Source organism: Pelodiscus sinensis, chromosome 17 (assembly GCF_052426305.1).
Source record: "Pelodiscus sinensis isolate ZL-2025 chromosome 17, ASM5242630v1, whole genome shotgun sequence".
In the NCBI taxonomy this organism is placed as follows: domain Eukaryota; kingdom Metazoa; phylum Chordata; order Testudines; family Trionychidae; genus Pelodiscus; species Pelodiscus sinensis.
Window position 1 is genome coordinate 26,330,720 of NC_143068.1, and position 18,850 is coordinate 26,349,569.

Consider the following 18,850-nt stretch of genomic DNA (forward strand, 5'->3'; position numbering starts at 1 on the left):
CCCCACAGGTCCCCAGGAGGGCTGCAAATGGCCATTAAAATGCAAATTGCAGCACAGCGCAAAGCAAGGAATGCAGCAAGAGCAAAGCAATGGGAGACAGAAACAAAATACAGGACTATGTAGCACTTTAAAGACTAACAAGATGGCTTATTAGACAGAAAGGTATCACAGCAAAGGCGGCAAACAGCGAGATCTGGATGGACAGAGCCCGGTCTGTCGCGGTCTGTTTGCATGTTATCCGCATCGGAGCCATGCAAAGGAAATACCAGGCAACGCTCAGGAAATATCACTTTAAGGAGATAAAATAGAAGTCTTAAGACACCATCTCTTTGGAATACGAACAAATTGTGTAAGTTACCTCAGCCCTGGAAACTGAACTAGGGCCTCTCTGGCTTTTTCTCAGATTTAGGATCAATCCCTTTTTTGGGATTGCTTTAGAGAAAGGAAGGTTGGTTAGAATAAGTTCTGAAGGCCATTTAGGCCTGTCGTTCATGGCCAGCCGAGGTAGATACATTACTGGCTTTGCTGGGAGACACAGCCCTGGGACTAGAGGATCATACTCCAGGACTGGTGCCGTCTGGAATCTACGACACACCAGGGAACTTAAGAAGTGGCAGGTTTCCAGACATGGACCATGCCAAAAGTGCTGTTGGTCTGAGTTAACATGTAAGTCAGGTGATAAATCCATTATCTGGGGGATGTTCTCCCTGCCTAATGATTAAAGGAGAACTTAATTACAGTAAGGGTGAGACTCTGCTCATTTCATCTAATTACCAAGACAACAAAAACACTACAAAAATATTTAGGGCCCAGATTCTCAGGAATGCAACCCTGCTTTCAAGCATGGGCGACTGGTAAAGGTAGGGTTGGGAGGGGCAGGCCCCTAGCCCCGCCTAGAGCCCCACCCCTTCTGCTGAGGCCATGCTTCTCTACCACAGGGAGCGGAGGAGGCAGGGCAAGATGCAGTCCCCCCCACCACACAGGGAGGGTAGGCGGTGAGCATGTGCGCCCCAGCCTCCCTGGGCCCCAGAGCACCGGGGAGCCAGGAAGGCACGTGGCTCCAGCCTCTCTGGCCCCAGAGCATTCAGGGGCAGCAATACTCCTCCCTCAATACACAGACAGAAGGTGCTCTGGGAGCGGAGTGTGGGCATGGCCTTGCCTGGTTGTTTCCCCCTTCTAGGCTACTGGATGCCCATGCTTTCAAGCATGAAAACCATGTGCATTTGTATCTCTAATCTCAGCAGATATTTACCTGGATCATCTGTGCGGCTGCAATAACCAGCCATGCAAATACTCTGAGAGTCAGCCAGTGAAGAGTAGAACTGAGCTATCTTTCCCTTTAGAACCCCCATGGTTCCTATGCCAGTCCACATATCCAGGACAGAAATCAACAGCAAACTTCCTGCAGCTCGGAAGATTCTTCCTGCGTATGTTACTGCACAATTCTTTTTTCAGGAGAACACCTTTTTACTGCTTTTTTACCTTACTCTGAATCATTTGCCTCTCTAACCTTTGTGGGAGACAGAGTATCAGAACAGATAGTCCATTTGATTTCATTCTGAAGGGCATCTCCTATTCACCCACACATTGGAAATCAATCTCCTTAAGTTGTTGTGGAGCAATTTAGATTTACGGCCCCATCTTGGAAAATATCAGTAATAAACTACCTCCCTGAGAGAGCAGCAACACCACTTACAGAGTCAAGATGCTGAAAAAATGCTTTTTTAGAAAGTCATTTAAAATCTAATCATCAGTAAATATTTATTTAGTGCTCTAAGGTCATAGACATAACTAATCTCTTGAATGTTCTTTTAACCACCAATATACAACCATTGACTCAATCTCTTGTTCGGAAGCAGGCCCAGTTAATAGGTTTAAAACTGTATTCTTAACACTGTCTCCAATTCTCGTGTTCACACTTGAAAAAGGATGTTGAAAAACTGGAAAGGACTGAAAGTCAGAAAAGAGCTTCAAGCATTATTGGAGATCTGGAAAAGATATCTTGCAGCGAGAGAGCTAAGATGCTCAAACGATTTAGTTCTAACCAAGAAATAGTTGAGTTGACTTGGCCATAGTCTGTAATCACCTATACGGGGAAGGGAGTTCAGTAGTAAGTCCTTTAGTCTATCACAAAGGACTCAATGAGATCCTGTGATTAGCAGCTGAAACTCAGCAAATTCAGACTAGAAACAATGCACACATTTTTAATATGATTAAGCCCTGGAACAATGTCTCTAGAGATGTTGTGGATTCTCCATCCCTTGAAGTCTCTAAATCAAGATAAGATACCTTTCCAAAAGAGATGCTATAATAGATCAACCAGAAGTTATTGGATTGATACCAGAATTACTGGGTGAGGTTCTCTGGCTTGTGTTATGCAAGAAGTCATGCTAGAAGATCATAAAGATCATAAAGATCCCTCCTACCCTTTAAAGTTTATGACACCATGAATTCTTCCTGAACAATGTACATTTGCTTGCAGCTTAGCATGCGTATTGCTGAAATGAGCAGTATGAAGATATTAAAGTATCACAGAATCATAGAATAATAGAACTGGAAGGGACCTCAAGAGGTCATCGAGTCCAGCCCCCCGCCCTCAAGGCAGGACCAAGCTCCGTCTACACCATCCCTGACAGATGTCTATCTAACCTGTTCTTAAATATCTCCAGAGGGGGAGATTCCACCACCTCCCTTGGCAATTTATTCCAATATTTGACCACCCTGACAGTTAGGAATTTTTTCCTAATGTCCAATCTAAACCTCCCCTCATATCACACTAGATCCTCTTCTTTGCCACTGCCTTCTTTGACATAAGCTGACCCAGTTTAGGAGCATCTGTTGAGACACAGCTAAACATCCGCAAGTGAAATCGTCTGCAGGAAACACTTGCAGCCCATAGAAATCTGTTTTGTTTCATCCTTTTTTAACAGATTTTTTTTTCAGAGATACTAGTCTGGGGAAAAGCAGTTGCTAACCACACATATTTCTAGGCAGGTAAGCCACACATCACATTTCTAGAGTCCAACCCTTACTCCAGTGGCAGGCTGGCATGGAGCCCAGGTTTGTCAATATCCAGGTAACTTCAAAGCCAGCAGAGACAGAAGAGAGAGAATTCCACTGGGCTGGAAGGGGTTACTGTCAGCCTGAGGAAGGTCTGTAGAATAAGACTGCATGCTGCACCCCACTCAGGACAGTAGGCAATACTGCATACCGGCCCTGAAGCACACTGTAATGCCTGATGCTGTGATTAGCATAGCAGAGGCAGCTCAGAGGCAGTGCATCTGTGCCAGCTGTGGTTAATGCCATGCCATGCACCCATGACAGCCCACAGGGTGACCCCCCATTTCTCCACTCCTCCCTCCCAGGAGTGAGGTGGGATTTGCCCACTGGGCTCTGCCTGTTTGACTCTCTCTGCCTTCTCTGCTTTGCCCTGTCTCCCTTGGCCACCGCTGTTGTTTGTCTGGCAGAGGCAGGAGACGTGTGGGAAGCACACAGCTGGGAAACAGGTGCTGAAAGGAAAAGCAAATACTGGGCAGGGCTGGCTGAAAAATTGGGAAATAATCAGGAGCCCTGGGAGATAATGGTTCAGCCATAAAGTGTAAGAGATACAGTCAGGGTGTAATTGCTCAAGGTAAAGGCTGCTGGGAGCTGTTCCAGCAGGGGCTTTGGCTCCAGCTCAGGAAACAAAAAGGTTTCCAAAACAAGACGGGTGCCAAGATCAAACTTCTCTGACTTTCAGAGTGGCGCAAGGACATAAATAATCAGTTGCTTTGCATTGGACAGAAAGATGCCTCATCTGGTGGTTGATACGTGAGCAAAAGGGCAGCACGGGGAAAGTACACAGCAGAAGAGTAGATGGTGGCTTCAGATTCCTCTCAGCTCACCAAGCGATTGCAGACGAGGAGGCGTCCCACCTCACAATGGATCCCCCAGGGCAAGCAGGTATGTCAGCCCAGCACCCTCTGCGTGCCACTGCTTCCATGCACACTGGCACGTCCAAGCAAAGTGCCAACTCTCTTATAGTACTCTCTGCTCAGACTGCCTGTCTGTCTGGATTATCTGCCAAATCCTGACTTTCAGGGAAAACAGCAGCTTCAGATTTCAGCGCGGCCTCCTTTGCAATTTTTCTCCTGGCAATAGGTTAACAGAAATGTTTGGCATATTCCACATCTGACCCGTAATCACCGGTTAAGGACCTGAATGCACAGAGAATGCAGATCAATTGCTATCATAGGATGGGAGGGTTTTACTTGTTGGACCCTATGAGTGGATGAGAGAGGAGATGGAAGTGGGAGGGGGGACTGAAGCACTTTCACAGACAGAAAAATCTCTGTCCCTCGTGTTTTAGGAAGAGAAATGGATTCTGGATTAGACCCTGGGAGTCACTTGGACATGCCCCAGTGTTCCTGTGACTCACACAGCTTGTCTGCATTGCTGGGATTTCTGCTGCTTTGCTCAACACTCCAGGAGCAAACAAGACTCCGACTCAGAACGGCGTGTTCCGCCTGCTAAAATGATAATAGCAAAGATGGCCACATTGAGATCAAGAGCCAGAGGAGATGGGGCAATGTCCCAAGGTCTGTGGTGAGGCACCAGTCACTCTCAAAGTCCACTTGAGAAAGAGACTTTTTGGAAAGCTGGTGGAGGACAGGGAAGGTCAATAGCCAGGAAGTTTCATGAGCTGCTCCAGCATCACCTGGTATGGGAATGGGGGACAAGAGTCATAATTAGAGTTGCCTGGAAAAATTCCAACTACCCGTTGTTTTGTGAGAATGTCCCCGTTTGGAAAATGTGAAGTGTGCCACAAAGACTGTCTGATTCTGCCAGAGTTCTGATGGAAACAGGTTGGCCAGGCAAGTTCTGAAGGCAGGTTTTGCTGGGGAGCCCCAGCTTCTAGGCTCCACAGCTCTGGGGCAGCCAACTAAGTGGACTGTCACAGGGCTAGGCAGGGCCTTTTTAGGGTCCGCAGGGTTCCACCAAGCGGACAGCCCCAGAGCTGGGATTCCATTCCTTGCATGGAGAATTGTGAAATGTTTGGGTTTCGTTCCTAACACAGTTTGTGACATATCTCAAGCCTCCGTGCGAGGGAACTGCCTGTCTGCACTCAGCTCTAGTAGAAATTCTAACACTGTGGCCTTTTACAAAGCTTTGCAGCACAGATCTGAAAGCAGGGCTATTCTCCCCATTACACAGAGGGGGAAGCTAAGCCATAGAGGTGATTTGCCAGGGTCATGCTGCAGGCCCGTGACAAAGCCTGGAAGCCTGGTCTCCTAGCTCCCACAGAGCAACCGCTGGCTGAGTCATCATTGGATCAGTCAGGCTGCAGAGCCGGGTCAAGCAAACTGTTCAGCTGATTTCTGACTCATGCCAGAATAGGCTTTGTATCTGCACTCCTCACTGGTTATGCCAGCACTTAGCTAATGACTTAGCAACACTAGAAGCACATTGAGCAGGGAAGTTGCGTAGGGACCAAGCATCTTCATTCTTGAGTGGCTTTTAGGTCTGGTCATTGCACAAAGGAAAGGGAAAACCAAGCAGGGACACAGGAACCCTCTCACATGGAAAAAACCTGTATTCCCTGGTGCAGACACCTGGCCTCTCTCAAGCAGTTTCTCCTGCTTTACAAGATGCTGTTCTTACAAAATTCCCTGCCTCTTTTCCTCAGCCCCCAAGTCTGATGGAGCCATTTCTCCCAAACCCTGCTTCATCACTTTCCCTGAGTCCCTGCATGTGTGTGAGCAAGGGGTTAGCCCCTTTCTTACTGAATATTAGGGCTCCACTCTATGCAAGACACACTGTTATTCAGCTATTTCTTTCCTACTCTGGCCTAAGAACCCTACGCATAAATACATGCCATTTGCAAAACTAAACGGGGCAGCTCCTTCATTCCTGAGGATCCTGGGAGGAGATAGGAGAGAAGCAATTTAAGCTGCTGGCTAAGGGGTGAAAATTCTCATGGCAAGAGATCAGGTGTGCATAGGGTCCACCTGCTGGACAGGATGAGCATGGCATCATACTGTGCCTTTGGTAATGCTATCTCCCTAGAAAGGGTCTGGGATTGTAGACTCCTCGGGACAGTGACTTCTTTCTGTTTTGTATTTGTACAGCACCTAACGTAATGGGACCTTGGTCTGTGCCTGGAGCCCCTAGATTCTCCCACAATACAATACTAGTGGGCCAGTGCTGGTATTGTGGGGTGACACTTTTCTATGTTGCATTAAATTCCACTAGTGGGGTAAGCAAATCCCAGTTCTAAATATTTTGGGACTCATTTTTATCATCCAAGGCACAAATTAACTTACACACACACCCCCTTCTGCAGGACCCTATTCCAGCAGCATAGCAAAAAAGGCTAAGGTTTAACATTGCCTTCCCCACCAGCTGTGCTGAATTCATGCAGCTGGAGAGGTTTATGTGAACCAAGAGAAAGACAGAACAGTAGCTGCAGGTGGTGCCTGCTCTCAGACACCAATAGCACAACAGAAAGAGAGGAGCAAAGATGAGATCAACAAATGCTTCTCACTAGGTCCATGATAATTCTTCCATTTCCTCTCGCTGGATACCCCATCCCAAACCAGCCAAGGACTCTTTAGAGTAAGAAGCGTGGCCAGGCATCCCAGGTATAGAACCTGCACTTTACCTGTTGTCAGACATTCCAGGTGCTTCCTGACATTACACTGGAATGTAAAGAGGACAACCAGCAACCAAAGGGTTGGATGCTTCCTGTTTGTACATTCAGATGCGTGCAGTTCCCTGCAGGGCAATAGCCATCGCTTCCTCAAGTACCTTCACATGGACGATGACATGAAGGAAATGGTGGCTATTACACAGCAGCCTGGAAACATCACAATGTTTCATGTCAACAGTGTTGAATTATTTAATTCTAATCATGCCAAAATAGTGCAATTATAATTTAACATTATAATATTAAATATAATACTCAATGTAATAGATCACACTAGAGGATTTACCTGACATTGCTCGGGTCCTTGACTGAAATATTTTTTTATTTTCCTCATTTAAATTGTTCTGGGATAGGTCTGGGGATGAGAGGTCCAGTATGTAGGCTGCCCTGGGGCAACCCCAGCCCTCTGGCACCAAAGCCGCCCGGGGACATGTAAAAAAGTGCCTGTCCATGGCTGCTGCAACGAGCACAGCTGGGAGAGTGGTGCATGTCCCTTGGCTGGGGGACAGACACACACACAAACTCCCAAATATATAGTACATAGCTGTCCCTTTCTCTACCCCTGCTGCCCCAATGGTGTTATGGCTATCCTGGTCCCCATCTCTGACCCTTTGCTGCCCTCCTGTGGTCATTATGCAGCATAACTGTACCTTTTAGCAGACCCTCCCTTTCCATTTTATGAGAAACAATCGCATTCCAGGCACATTCTATTGTCCTGGCACACCCAACCCCTTATCTTGCTTTAAGTTATGATAAGAGGAAGCTGCATACCAAATTTGGTGGTCCTAGCTCCTACCATTTAGGAGTTCTTGAACAAATAGACTCACAGACACACAAACTCTCTCAAACATATAGTAAATTAAAATGCACATAACCTGCTTCTGCTATGCCAAGTTATTAATTTCATTTTCAGCTTTATTTTTAGCCAATTTTGTATTGTATGCAGATATCCAAAACCTGGGAATTTCCAAGGCTCTCTCTATATACTATAATGAGCAATGTATATAAAATACATTACTCATTATGGCAGTATGTAATGTAATTAATAATCTCTTTGCAATGCTCCCTAGTACACTTTAGTGGAGTAGTGTTTCAAATAATACACTTGGGAACTCTTAGTGCACTCCAGCAGGACTTATATGGACCAGTTTATGTGCAACACCTTAGTGCACATTATAATCCACAATCATGGAGCCTGCATTACTGCTTCATCTAAGTAGTGTATGTTTGTTTACTCAAGCTGTGAAGCATACTCCCAGCTGCAGAGTAGATGTGCCCGAAGAGGCACATAATGGAAACATTCAGCAGCATTCTATAATTCCACCAAGCGGGATTTAGATCCTTGCTGAGAAGCATTCAATTTGAATCTCAGACAAATTTGAAATGAGCCCTGGTTTGAGTCTGATCTGCATGTGTGAACCAGATGTAATCAGCTCTAACTCCGCTTGTGTTCACAAAGCTCTCAGAGCTGCATGCAAACTTTTCTGCTGCCTTTGGAGATCCAGGAATATTCTGAGGCTGCTCCTCATGTTCTCCATAGGGTTTTGACACTAAAATGGATTCCCTTGGAAATTTTGCATAAAAATTCCAGGATAGCCACAAGTCCTCTCTGTGGTTTGTGTAAACCCATAGTAAACTTAAACCTCTCCTCAGTTTATGATTGAGACAATGGTTCTCTTGATCCCAAGCCTTTCCAAATACCAGGACTTGCAAATCTATGTGAAATGCTTCTGCCGTGCAAAATAGCATCTTGACTTTTGCTACCGAGTTCATTGGAAAATGACCCAGCTTCCTAACACTCCCAGGGTATGTCTACACTACAAAGTTAGTTCGAACTAACGGACGTTAGTTCGAACTAACTTTCATAGGCGCTACACTAGCGCTCCGTTAGTTCGAATTTAATTAGAACTAACAGAGCGCTTAGTTCGAACTAGGTAATCCTCATTCCACGAGGATTAAGCCTAGTTCGAACTTACTAGTTCAAATTAAGGGCTGTGTAGCCCCTTAATTCGAACTAGTGGGAGGCTAGCCCTCCCCAGGTTTCCCTGGTGGCCACTCTGGCCAACACCAGGGAAACTCGTCTGCCCCCCTCCCAGCCCCGGACCCCTTAAAGGGGCACGGGCTGGCTACGGTGCCCGTGCCAGGTGCAAGCCTGCCAGCACCCAGCCAGCAGACCCTGCACCTGGCACGGATCGAGCCACCCACCCGATGCCCCCCAGCCCTCCCCCTCTTCCTGGGACCAGGCTGACGGCTCCCGGGAGCTTGCCCGGGACCGCAAGAGGCGGGCAACCGCCTGGGCTAGTGCGGACATCGTGGACCTCGTCCACGATCTCCGCACTAGGCACAGGAAAGTGGCAGGCTAGGGCAGGAGAGCTGCCAGCCTGGCCACCCAGGAGCAGGTATGCATGAAAATCAAGGGGGTCCACTGAGACCCCCGACCATGAGCCCTGAGCTTACAATGGCCGTCCTGTGTCACACCAAAGGTCCATCTAGCCCAGTAGCCTGTCTGCCGACAGTGGCCAACCCTAGGGACCCCGGAGGGGATGGACCGAAGACAGTGACCAAGCCATTTGTCTCGTGCCATCCCTCTCCAGCCTTCCACAAACCTTGGGCAGGGACACCACTCCTACCCCCTGGCTAATAGCACTCCATGGACCCAACCTCCATGACTTGATCTCATTTCCCTTTAAACTCTGTTCCAGTTCTAGCCTTCACAGCCTCCTGCAGCAAGGAGTTCCACAGGTTGACTCTTTGCTTTGTGAAGAAGAACTTTCTGTTACTAGTTTGAAGCCTGCTACCCATTCCTTTCCTTTGGTGTCCTCTAGTCCTTCTTTATGGGAACTAATGAAGAACTTTTCTGTATGCACCCTCTCCACCCAACTCCTGCTTTTAGAGACCTCTATCCTGTCCCCCCTCCGTCTCCTCTTTTCTAAGCTGAAAAGTCCCAGTCTCTTTAGCCTCTCTTCATATGGGACCTGTTCCAAACCCCTCATCATTGTAGTTGCCCTCCCCTCTCCCAGCCTCTCTTTTCCCCTCTCCCACCTCCTTTTCCCAGTCTCCCCCAGTTTTGTTCAATAAAGACAGATTACATTTTTGAACACAATTGTCCTTTATTTTGTACATCAAGAAAAGGGGCTAGGGAAGGGTAAGTGGAAGGAGGTGAGGGAGGAATGGGGCACGAGTCCCCGATGGGGAGGACTGGGCTGGCTCTGCGGGCTTTTGGGGTGGAACCTCTCCTGCAGCCCCCCGATTGCCCCCTCTCCCCAGATGGCAGCCTGCGGCAAGTGCAGCCGGGCTGATGGCCGAGTGCTGTGATGTGCTCAGTGTGGGTACTCCGGGCACTCCAAGCCAGGACTGCTTTGCAAGCGGGGCACCCCTGAGAACTGTTTGTCCGGGATGGGGGTCGGGACCCTTTAAGCGCAGCCCTCGGCTAGCCTGAGACAGCATCTCCACGCTCTAAGTCCTCCTCTGATGCCCTGCTGGCACTGCTTCCGGCCATCCTTAAGCCTGGTTCAGGGTCCACTTAATGTGGACATGCTAGTTCGAATTAGCAAAACGCTAATTCGAACTAGTTTTTTAGTCTAGATCCATTAGTTCGAATTAGCTTAGTTCGAATTAACTAATTCGAACTAAGTTAGTTCGAATTAACGTTGTAGTGTAGACATACCCCCAGGCATGACACCCAGCAGAACTGAACTAAGCAGTTCAGAGGAGCATCTAGGGAAGTATGTGACATTTGAGCCTGAAAGACACAGTTACCTCCCACCTGACATACCAGTTTCTCTCCAACCCAATGGGACAATCTTGCAGCTCCACCACATCCCACCTTTCAAATAAAATCCCTGTTTAGAAACAGCAAACCTTTCATGAACTGTAGCTCCCGTGTCACTAGTCAACCACTTACACCAGTTTCCTTAAGGTACAAACTAGTCTTCTCTTCTAAACTTTTAATTCTAAACGCAAACATATGAGAAATGGCCTCATGCTTTTAAATAGCGTATTTGAATTATATATGGCCTGGATGTTTTACTGATCATGTACAGTGTTTAAGAGAATATATACTTGAAAAGATAGGTCCACTGTGGTCAAAAGAATGGAAAGGAGCTTAGGATATGTCTACACTAGCCCCCTCGTTCGAACTAGGGAGGCTAATGTAGGCATTCAAAATTGCAAATGAAGCCCGGGATTTAAATATCCCAGGCTTTATTTGTATGTTCCCGTCCAGTCGCCATTTTGAAATTCCACTAGCCCGAAGTAACTGCCCGCGGCTACACGCGGCAGTAAAACGGTAATTCGAACTAAGACCTTAGTTCAAATTAACTGTTACTCCTCCTGGAATGAGGTGTAACAGTTAATTCGAACTAAGGATTTAGTTCGAATTACCGTTTCACTTCCGCGTGTAGCCGCAGGCAGTTACTTCGGGCTAGTGGAATTTCAAAATGGCGACCGGACGGGAACATGCAAATAAAGCCCAAGATATTTAAATCCCGGGCTTCATTTGCAATTTCAAATGCCTACATTAGCCTCCCTAGTTTGAACTAGCGGGCTAGTGTAGACATACCCTTAGATATTAAGGTTTTAGCTGCCTTTCAACAGGAGAGAGAGAGAGAGATTCTACAAATTTATTCTGGATGGGGAGGGAAGCCCAACATACTCCACTAATAGGCTTAGACAACTCATCAAGCACACCAAAATCACACCACTGAAGAGGGGTCCAATCATAGTCCAGTGGTAGCCTGATACTTGAAAGAATGGCACTCAGTTTCCTATTCTGTGATAGACTTCCTGTGTGAGCTTGGGCAAGTCACTTAGCAGCTCTGGGCCTTAGTTTCCCATCTGTAAATTGGAGTAACAGCACTTCTCCATCTTGCAAGAGGTGTGTGAGGATAAAAGCATTCAAGATTATAAGGTGCTTAAATTGACTATGGAACGAGTAGTCCGTATCAGAACCTTTGATAAATAATGATCCATCTACTTACACACACACACACACACACACACACACACAACCTCTCTACTTGACAAAAGAGGCTCATTAGACCCCAGGAAAACAGAAACCCAAGAACAGAAGCAAGATTTTACCTGTTTCCCACAATGTTGCATTTAGAGATGGAATAAAATATTTTGTCATTTTACTGCAAGCTTATAAAGTTAAAACTGAAACAAGATGATCTACAATTTTATCCTGCCCTGCCCCCAAAGGGTAGACTGTATAGCAGGGCTACTCAATAAGCGGCCCGTGGGCTGCATGCGGCCTGCAGTCCTTTTGTTTGTGGCCTGCGGTGCAGTTTGGGTTTATGCAGAGCTCAACACGGAGCCTGTGGGTGGGATCCTTTGAGCATGGCCTACACTGGGAACATGCTCCACAATGGCAAGTCAATATAATGGTCCTCTGTTGAGATGCGTTTTAGTAGTTAAATTCCTGGACTGTCATTGCTCATTAAAAGTGCTGTTGTATGGGTGGAAATCGGGTAAATATTGCATTTAATTAATATCAGCAGAACTGACTTAAATGGGGCCTGCATGTTGTGTAGTCTTGCCTTAACCTTTGTATTCATTTCCGTCAGTGTGAAATACACTATTTGCATATATTTGCATATATATTTGCATGTATAAGGAACCACACTCAAGTTGCTGCCCTTGGCATGTGCTATGAGTATCACTGTGGCCCCCGGGGCTTCCAAAGTTGAGTAGCCTTGCTGTATAGTGTATTCTATGCACATTTTTGTACCATTCCCTGTATTAACTGGACTATTTTTAGAATCTTATATTGCCAAGACTGGAAAGGGGAAAGTACCCTTCTATCTGCTAAAAGTGTTACATGACACTGAAGGCTACGTCTGTGTTGCCTGCAAAGATCTACAGGGGGCCAATTCTTCCAGCCACAGCCACAGGTAACAAAGAAGCATGGATGCTGGGTTTCAGTGACTGACCTCTGAATAAAATTCTTATGCCAGTTCTGATTAAAATCTGGATGAGTTCACATTAAGTGGATTGAACCCAGATGTTCCAGCTGCTACCATGATGGAGATAAAGTTATTAGCTAATCATTACTGTCAACAAGTCAAATGAGCAGCTCAGCCCTGTACTATTCCCAGGTGATGCTTGTGCTTGACTTTTGGCATAAATCGATCAGCCAGTTTCTGTGGAAACAGCCGATTTCCAGCAAGTTTTTCTAAAAACAAGTGAATTATTTTCACAACCGTTTTCCCTTCCTCTCTTATTTACTCATGGTAACATCTGGTTGTCATTCACTCACACACACTACCTTGCTCCTCATCCTTCATGTTTCAGCCCTATTCATGCAAACATTCATGAACTGCATTTTCTGATTTTCCCCATTTTTAACAAGGGAGACGCATTGTTCAGAAATCTAACAAAGGGGCCCCTATTGGAAACTTTTAAATGATTTAAGCAAGGCTTCCCTTGAAACCCTTTAACTCTTGCTGGAAGCCTCCAAGGAAATAAATAACTGCGTTAGGAGCAAGCACAGCACAAGCCCTTTTTAGGACCACAAACCACCGGCAATTGCAGCCTAATTAGCTGTGTTCTTTCTGTTCATTGTGATCTCCAACAAAAGCATCTTTAAGGCAACGCCCACACTCTAGCCTGTCTAATCTGATTAAACTTTTTTTTAATTCTTCCTTTTTGTGGAGTTTATGAAAGTGTTTGGACGTTTCCAACTGGATGTGGTCATGGCCTGTCTGCTCAGACGCAATGCGTTATTTTTGCCCAAAATACCAAGATCTTCTGCATGCCTTCCAGATGCAGAAAAGCTATTCGCTTCACTGAGCCATGCTCTGAGAGAAGAATATCAGAGCTGATAGATACCAGGTAGATGTGAGTGCAGGATTTGAGATGGGATTTTGCACAAATTAAAGGCAATTCTAATGACAACTCAGAATGGACCACTCAGACCTGCTTCTGAAACTCAATTTGGAATGGTAGTTCTGAACTACACGTTCAATGCCTTTTATTAATTCCTATTATTATTGCAAAATCTGCTGTTCATTATCAAAGGCTCCTCTATGAAGTGTGGAAAAGTTTCTGTAGGTAATTTCAGTGTAACAACTTTAGCCCACATGCACTTGGGGCTCAAATGAGGCAGGACCCCACTCATTTTCTTGGTGTGTGACTAGACCCTGCATCTCAATACTAAAATGATACATTTCCTGGCAGCTGAGGCCCAGTAAACCTGCACCAGTCCTGGGAGCTCTCTTCCCCCCCCCCCCCCCCCAGTCACTTTATATATGTGGTAGGCTCCATTCAAATTACAGAATGTTCCTTTGCATGCCAGACTTCCAATCTGATGATCATATCAAGCTTGTTAGTTTCCTTCTGAGAGGCTATCATCAATTCCATACATTTGGAAGGTGGGACATTGCTAACCCTAACATTGAAACTCTAAAACAGCCTCGAAGGGACAAAAGAAGGACTTAGGTAAAACCCAGTGATTCTCTGCACCATCACAAATGCTTCTCTTATTCCATCCCGCACAATGGGAAAAAGCAAATAACTTCATGTTCTACATCTGCTTAACTTCAGCTTAATAATTTTGTTCAAATTATTGCATATTAGCACAGATACTATGAATGTATAACAGTATGAGATTCGAAATGAGTTAGCTGAATAATTGCTTGTGTGAAATGTGCATGCAACAGAATGGTTCATTTTCCCACATAATTATCACAATTATCCAGTTTGCATGTATAATGCATATTTTATTACACAAACCAGACATTCCAATGCTTGATATGCTACATCACACTACGGATATCAATCTGTATGCCTCACTGTCAAATAAGATATTGAACTGTATCTGTAGGAACTTTCTTAACACCGGCAGATGATGAACATGCATGGTGTAAGACAGGGCTACTCAACTTTGGAAGCCCCAGGGGCCACAATGATACTCACAGCATATGCCAAAGGCAGCAACTTAAGTGTGGTTGCATATACATGCAAATATAAATGCAAATAGCTTCTTTCACACTGACGGGCATGAATACAAAAATTAAGCCTTAAGCTGCAGCACCGAACCCAAAGGTGGCCAGTGTGAGACAGTTAGCACCTCTCAGGCTCTTCCCACAAGGCTAAGCAGCCAGCACTTCCTACAATGCCCCAGCGCTCCCGGAACCTCCTCCTTGGGGGCTAGAAACACCAATACCCTGTATCCTTCTGATCCAGCCAGCCCGTCCACTTGCGTCTTTCAATGCTCACCCCACCTGGTAGACACCTCACCGTTCAGTGGAGGCTATGTTCAAAGGATACTATCCGTGGGCCGTGTGTTGAGCCCCACATAGACCCAAACCACACTGCGGGCCGCAAACAAACAGGCCGTGGGCCACGTGTTAAGTAGCCCAGTGTGAGATAAATCACCCACACAATTGGGAACATGTTACTGGAGCATAATCTCCAATGAGACTATAAAGAGAGATGAAAAGTATTCCAGAGACACAGTGTGTCATAATTCCTAAATAGCAACACGTTTGAGCATGCTCAGTTAGGCTACGTCTACACTGCCATTTTTTCCAGCGGAAGATATGCAAATCACACTCATTTGCATATCTTCTTCCGATCCTTTTTGCAAAAGAGGTTTTGCCACTAAAAAGCCCCGTGTAGACGGGGCTATTTGTTGGGAAAAAACCCTCCTGCACAAGGATCCTGTAAACCTCATTTTTTGAGGAATAAGGGATCTTGTGTTAAAAAGGGTTTTTTTTCTGACAAATGCTCCCATCTATACAGGGCCTTTTGGCGGCAAAACCTCTTCCGCAAAAAGAAGCAGCAGAAGATATACAAATGAGAGCATGATTTGCATATCTTTACCGGAAAAAAAGGCAGCATAGATGTAGCCTTATTCCCAGCACCACATCCCCAATACCGAGTGCTTACCGTGGGAAGGAAAGAGTGGGGAGTCCTGGATTGCTGCAGTTTAGATCTGAACCTGGGCAGAGAACAAAGGCAGAGAAGAGAGTTGATTTTTGGCATGCAATGGACCAGGTCTCAGGGAAGCAGGCAAAAGCTGAGCAGCACATGTCCCAATGGACCCTTCCTTCCTCCTCTAGTTTTCCTTCCTACTGTACTCCCACTGACCAGGTATTTCATTCTTCAGCTCTTTGCATCCTTCCTTTCTATGCACTCAGGCAGCGATTAACTCCTGGGAAATGTTGGGATTCCGCTTCTTCTGAGCGCTGGGGCCAGGACTTGGCTCTTGGGAACTCAGTTCCCACCTTTTCTCACTGATGTTTCCAGACCTGGTCCCTGGGAGCCTCTTTGCCCATGGTGTTAGATCTCAGGTCCTATGAGCTCCTGCTGGCTCTGAACACACGCCAGGTCTGTACTCCTGGGAGCCTATCCGTGAGCTGGCTGCTGTGGGCACCTGCACCGTCCAAATGGCATGACCTGTGGGCTCCCACTCCCTCTGAGCACCATGCTCCTCCAAAGCACCATTCTGGGGCTCAGCTCCCCCAGCTCTTTCCTGGGCATCAGAATGACAGGGTCTCTGATCAGGCAGGCAGCAGCTCCTACCTTTTGGGGGCACAGTGAGCTAAAAGGGAATCACTTTCCCAAGGCATGCACCTCTCTATTCCTTCTCCCACCTCCACCACCACTTCCCTGGCATCATGAACCCCAAGCACAAGTGCCCAGTATGCTGCTGCTGCTGCTATACAAACAACTCATCACCACACAGTTCTCTGTTTGGAGACTGATTCTTGGCCCAGTCCATCCATTGCATCCAACACCTAACACTAGGACAGTCTTGGAGAGCTCATCTATCCTGACAGGCAGGGAGCTGGGAAGTGTAGCAGGGAATAAGGTGGTTGGGAAATCCCCATGGTCATTATTTATTTGTATTATGTTAGCACCTACAAGACCCAAATATGGACCGGTGGTAGGTGCTGTACAAACAGAGAAGAGAGTTGATTCTTGGCATGCAATGGCCCAGGTCTCAGGGGAGCAGATCATGTCCCACAAAAGACAATTGCTGTCCCGACAAGTTCACAGTGTGACTGTTCCCTTTTGGCTGGAGCTGGGGGTAGGGTTACTTGGAGTGGACAGCTCCTAGGGGGCAAAGATGGTTCTGCACTGGAAGAGGTCAATGGGCTAGAGAACTTTGGGCACAGGAACCCCATAGCAGGACTGCTCCCCTCTGACTGGCAGGTACCGCTGGGGTGGGGAGATTCTTGGGGGTTCCCAATCATTCAGGTGGCACTGAGGTGGAGAATCCAAATGGGTCCACTGGGGGGCACTGTGGTGGGGCGCCCCTAACCCTAAAGGGTTCGCTTCCCTGGTCTGGTGGGGGGCTCTGGGGTGTGCCCCACTCCCTTTGGCTGGCGGGGAGCCCCGGAAGTCTGCATTCCTCTAACTAGCGGGTGGCCCTGGGGCGGGCAGATCGGGGGTCGCGCCCACTCTCCGCTGGGGCACAGCGCTAACACAGGGGGCCCCGCCGGCCGGTTCCGGGGTGTCCCCGCCGGCCAAGGGCAGCCCCGCGCCCACCGCTGCGCCTTGCCCCGCAGGTGCCCTGCTGCCCCCGGAGCCCCTCACTCACCTCGGCCGGCTGGAGAGCGCGGAGGGGCGGCTGCGGAGCCAGGCGGAAGGCGGGCGGAGGACACCCCCGTGCTGCTGGTACAGGTGGGTGCTGCGCCCGGGGACCCCCTCCAGCCGCCGGCGTGTCCTGCACTGAGAGGGGCCGGGGCAGCGGCCGGCGCATTTAACCCGGCCTCGCGGGCGGGGGCCCGGGGAAGGAGCCGACCCCTCCCCCTTTCACACCGCAGCGAGCGGGGCTGCTCCGGGGAGAGGGGCCGGGCGGGGCCCCAGGAGCTGGCGCACGGCGGGGGGCGCGGGAGGGGCCGGCGGCGCTGCCAGCCGCTCCCCCCCCCGCCCTGCGGGCATCTAGCGCCGCCAGCGGCTCCCAGCAGCGGCCGGTCCCGGGGCTGGCGGGACACCGCGGGGCAGAGTCACGGGCGCTGCACGGGGCGGCCCCCGAGCGCTGCCTGGCACACGCGGCCCCTCGCACAGAGCGACCGAGCCGGGGCGGGGGGCTGACACGTGCGCTTCTGCACACAGGCTCCGCTGCACAGCTCTGCCGGCGCCCGGGGGCCAGGCGCTGCCGCAGGTTGCTAGCCCCGTGGCGGGTCAGAGGTGGCTTCAGCGCACGAAAGGGTCACACGTGTAAGGAGGGGTCTTGGTTTGACTTAGGGCTGTAGTTTCCAAGATACAATCTATCGCAGACAATTAGCCTCCTGCATGGCAGCGGTCACCAACCCGTAGATCTTGGAGCCTCTGACAGGTGATCCTGACTGGTTTGGCCAAGAGACTAACAAGCACAGCACTTCAGCTACCTCTTCCCCCACTGCTGTGCATCTCCTGGAGCTACCTCCCCCCACTTCCTAGGCGCCTCCTGCTTGCTGTGCAGAGTAGGGAAGGGAGAGGAGGGGGCATGATGTCAAGGGGCCCCCTCTCCCACCCTGTATTCTATCTCCACAGAATGGAAGGGGGCACAACAGGGCTTGGGATAGAGGGAGTTTGCTGGCTGCTTTTGAGTGTGGTGCAGGGCCAGGACAGGGGTGAGCCTGTCTTAAGCCCGCTACACCACCACCCAGGAGCCTCCTGAGGTAAGCAGTGTCCAGCTGGAGCCAACTCAGAACCCCTGCCCCAGTCATGTACCCCAAGCCCTGCCCAAGCCCTGAGCCCCTGGACCCAAACTTCTTTACAGAGCTCATACCTTGAACCCCCTCCTGCACCCCAGCTCCCTGCCCCAGGCTGAGCTCAGAGCCCCTCTCACACTCTAAATCCCTTAGCCCAAGACCAGATCTTGTGCCCCAACCCTCTGTCCATGCCTGGTGAAAAGGAGGGAGGATGGGGGAGGCAGGGCCTCGGAGAAGAGGCACGAAAGAGGCAGGGCAAGGGTATATGGGTTTAAGGTAGATCCTGGATTGCATTTAAATTCAAAACGTGATCTTGTGCTTAAAAAAGTTGGAGACCACTGCCATAAGGAGACCCACATTTATATTATCTACTTTTGTATGTAGACACCAAGCCACCGCTAATATAAACACTGCATCTCTAACGTGCCCAGGTTTTTGCTCCTGTTTATATTTGCAGCATCCATGTACACATCAACAAGCAATGGGCCTGACCCCCCCCCCCCCCAACTCTCATCTA

General features: G+C 48.4%; 2 protein-coding genes across 6 annotated transcripts in view; one reads left to right on the plus strand and one right to left on the minus strand.

Moving 5' to 3' along the window:
• MATN4 (matrilin 4) overlaps positions 1-17,371 on the minus strand; it is a 35,056-nt gene extending 17,685 nt beyond the window's left edge. The window contains exons 1-2 of one of the 2 annotated variants that reach the window (XM_075901286.2): positions 17,235-17,371; positions 15,578-15,629 (exon numbers count right to left, since the gene is read on the minus strand). The gene's annotated coding sequence lies outside the window, so the exon portion shown is untranslated. The remainder of the gene's footprint in view (positions 1-15,577; positions 15,630-17,234) is intronic. The other variant, XM_006121905.4, reaches the window with a different exon arrangement.
• RBPJL (recombination signal binding protein for immunoglobulin kappa J region like) overlaps positions 3,607-18,850 on the plus strand; it is a 46,036-nt gene continuing 30,792 nt past the window's right edge. For 2 of the 4 annotated variants that reach the window (XM_075901288.2, XM_075901290.2), the window contains exons 1-2: positions 3,608-3,942; positions 17,203-17,317. In XM_075901288.2, coding sequence (XP_075757403.2) covers positions 3,921-3,942; positions 17,203-17,317 — 137 coding nt within the window. In that variant the 5' untranslated portion in view covers positions 3,608-3,920. Of the gene's footprint in view, positions 3,943-17,202; positions 17,318-18,850 lie in introns of all 4 variants that reach the window. The other 2 variants (XM_075901291.2, XM_075901289.2) reach the window with 2 other exon arrangements.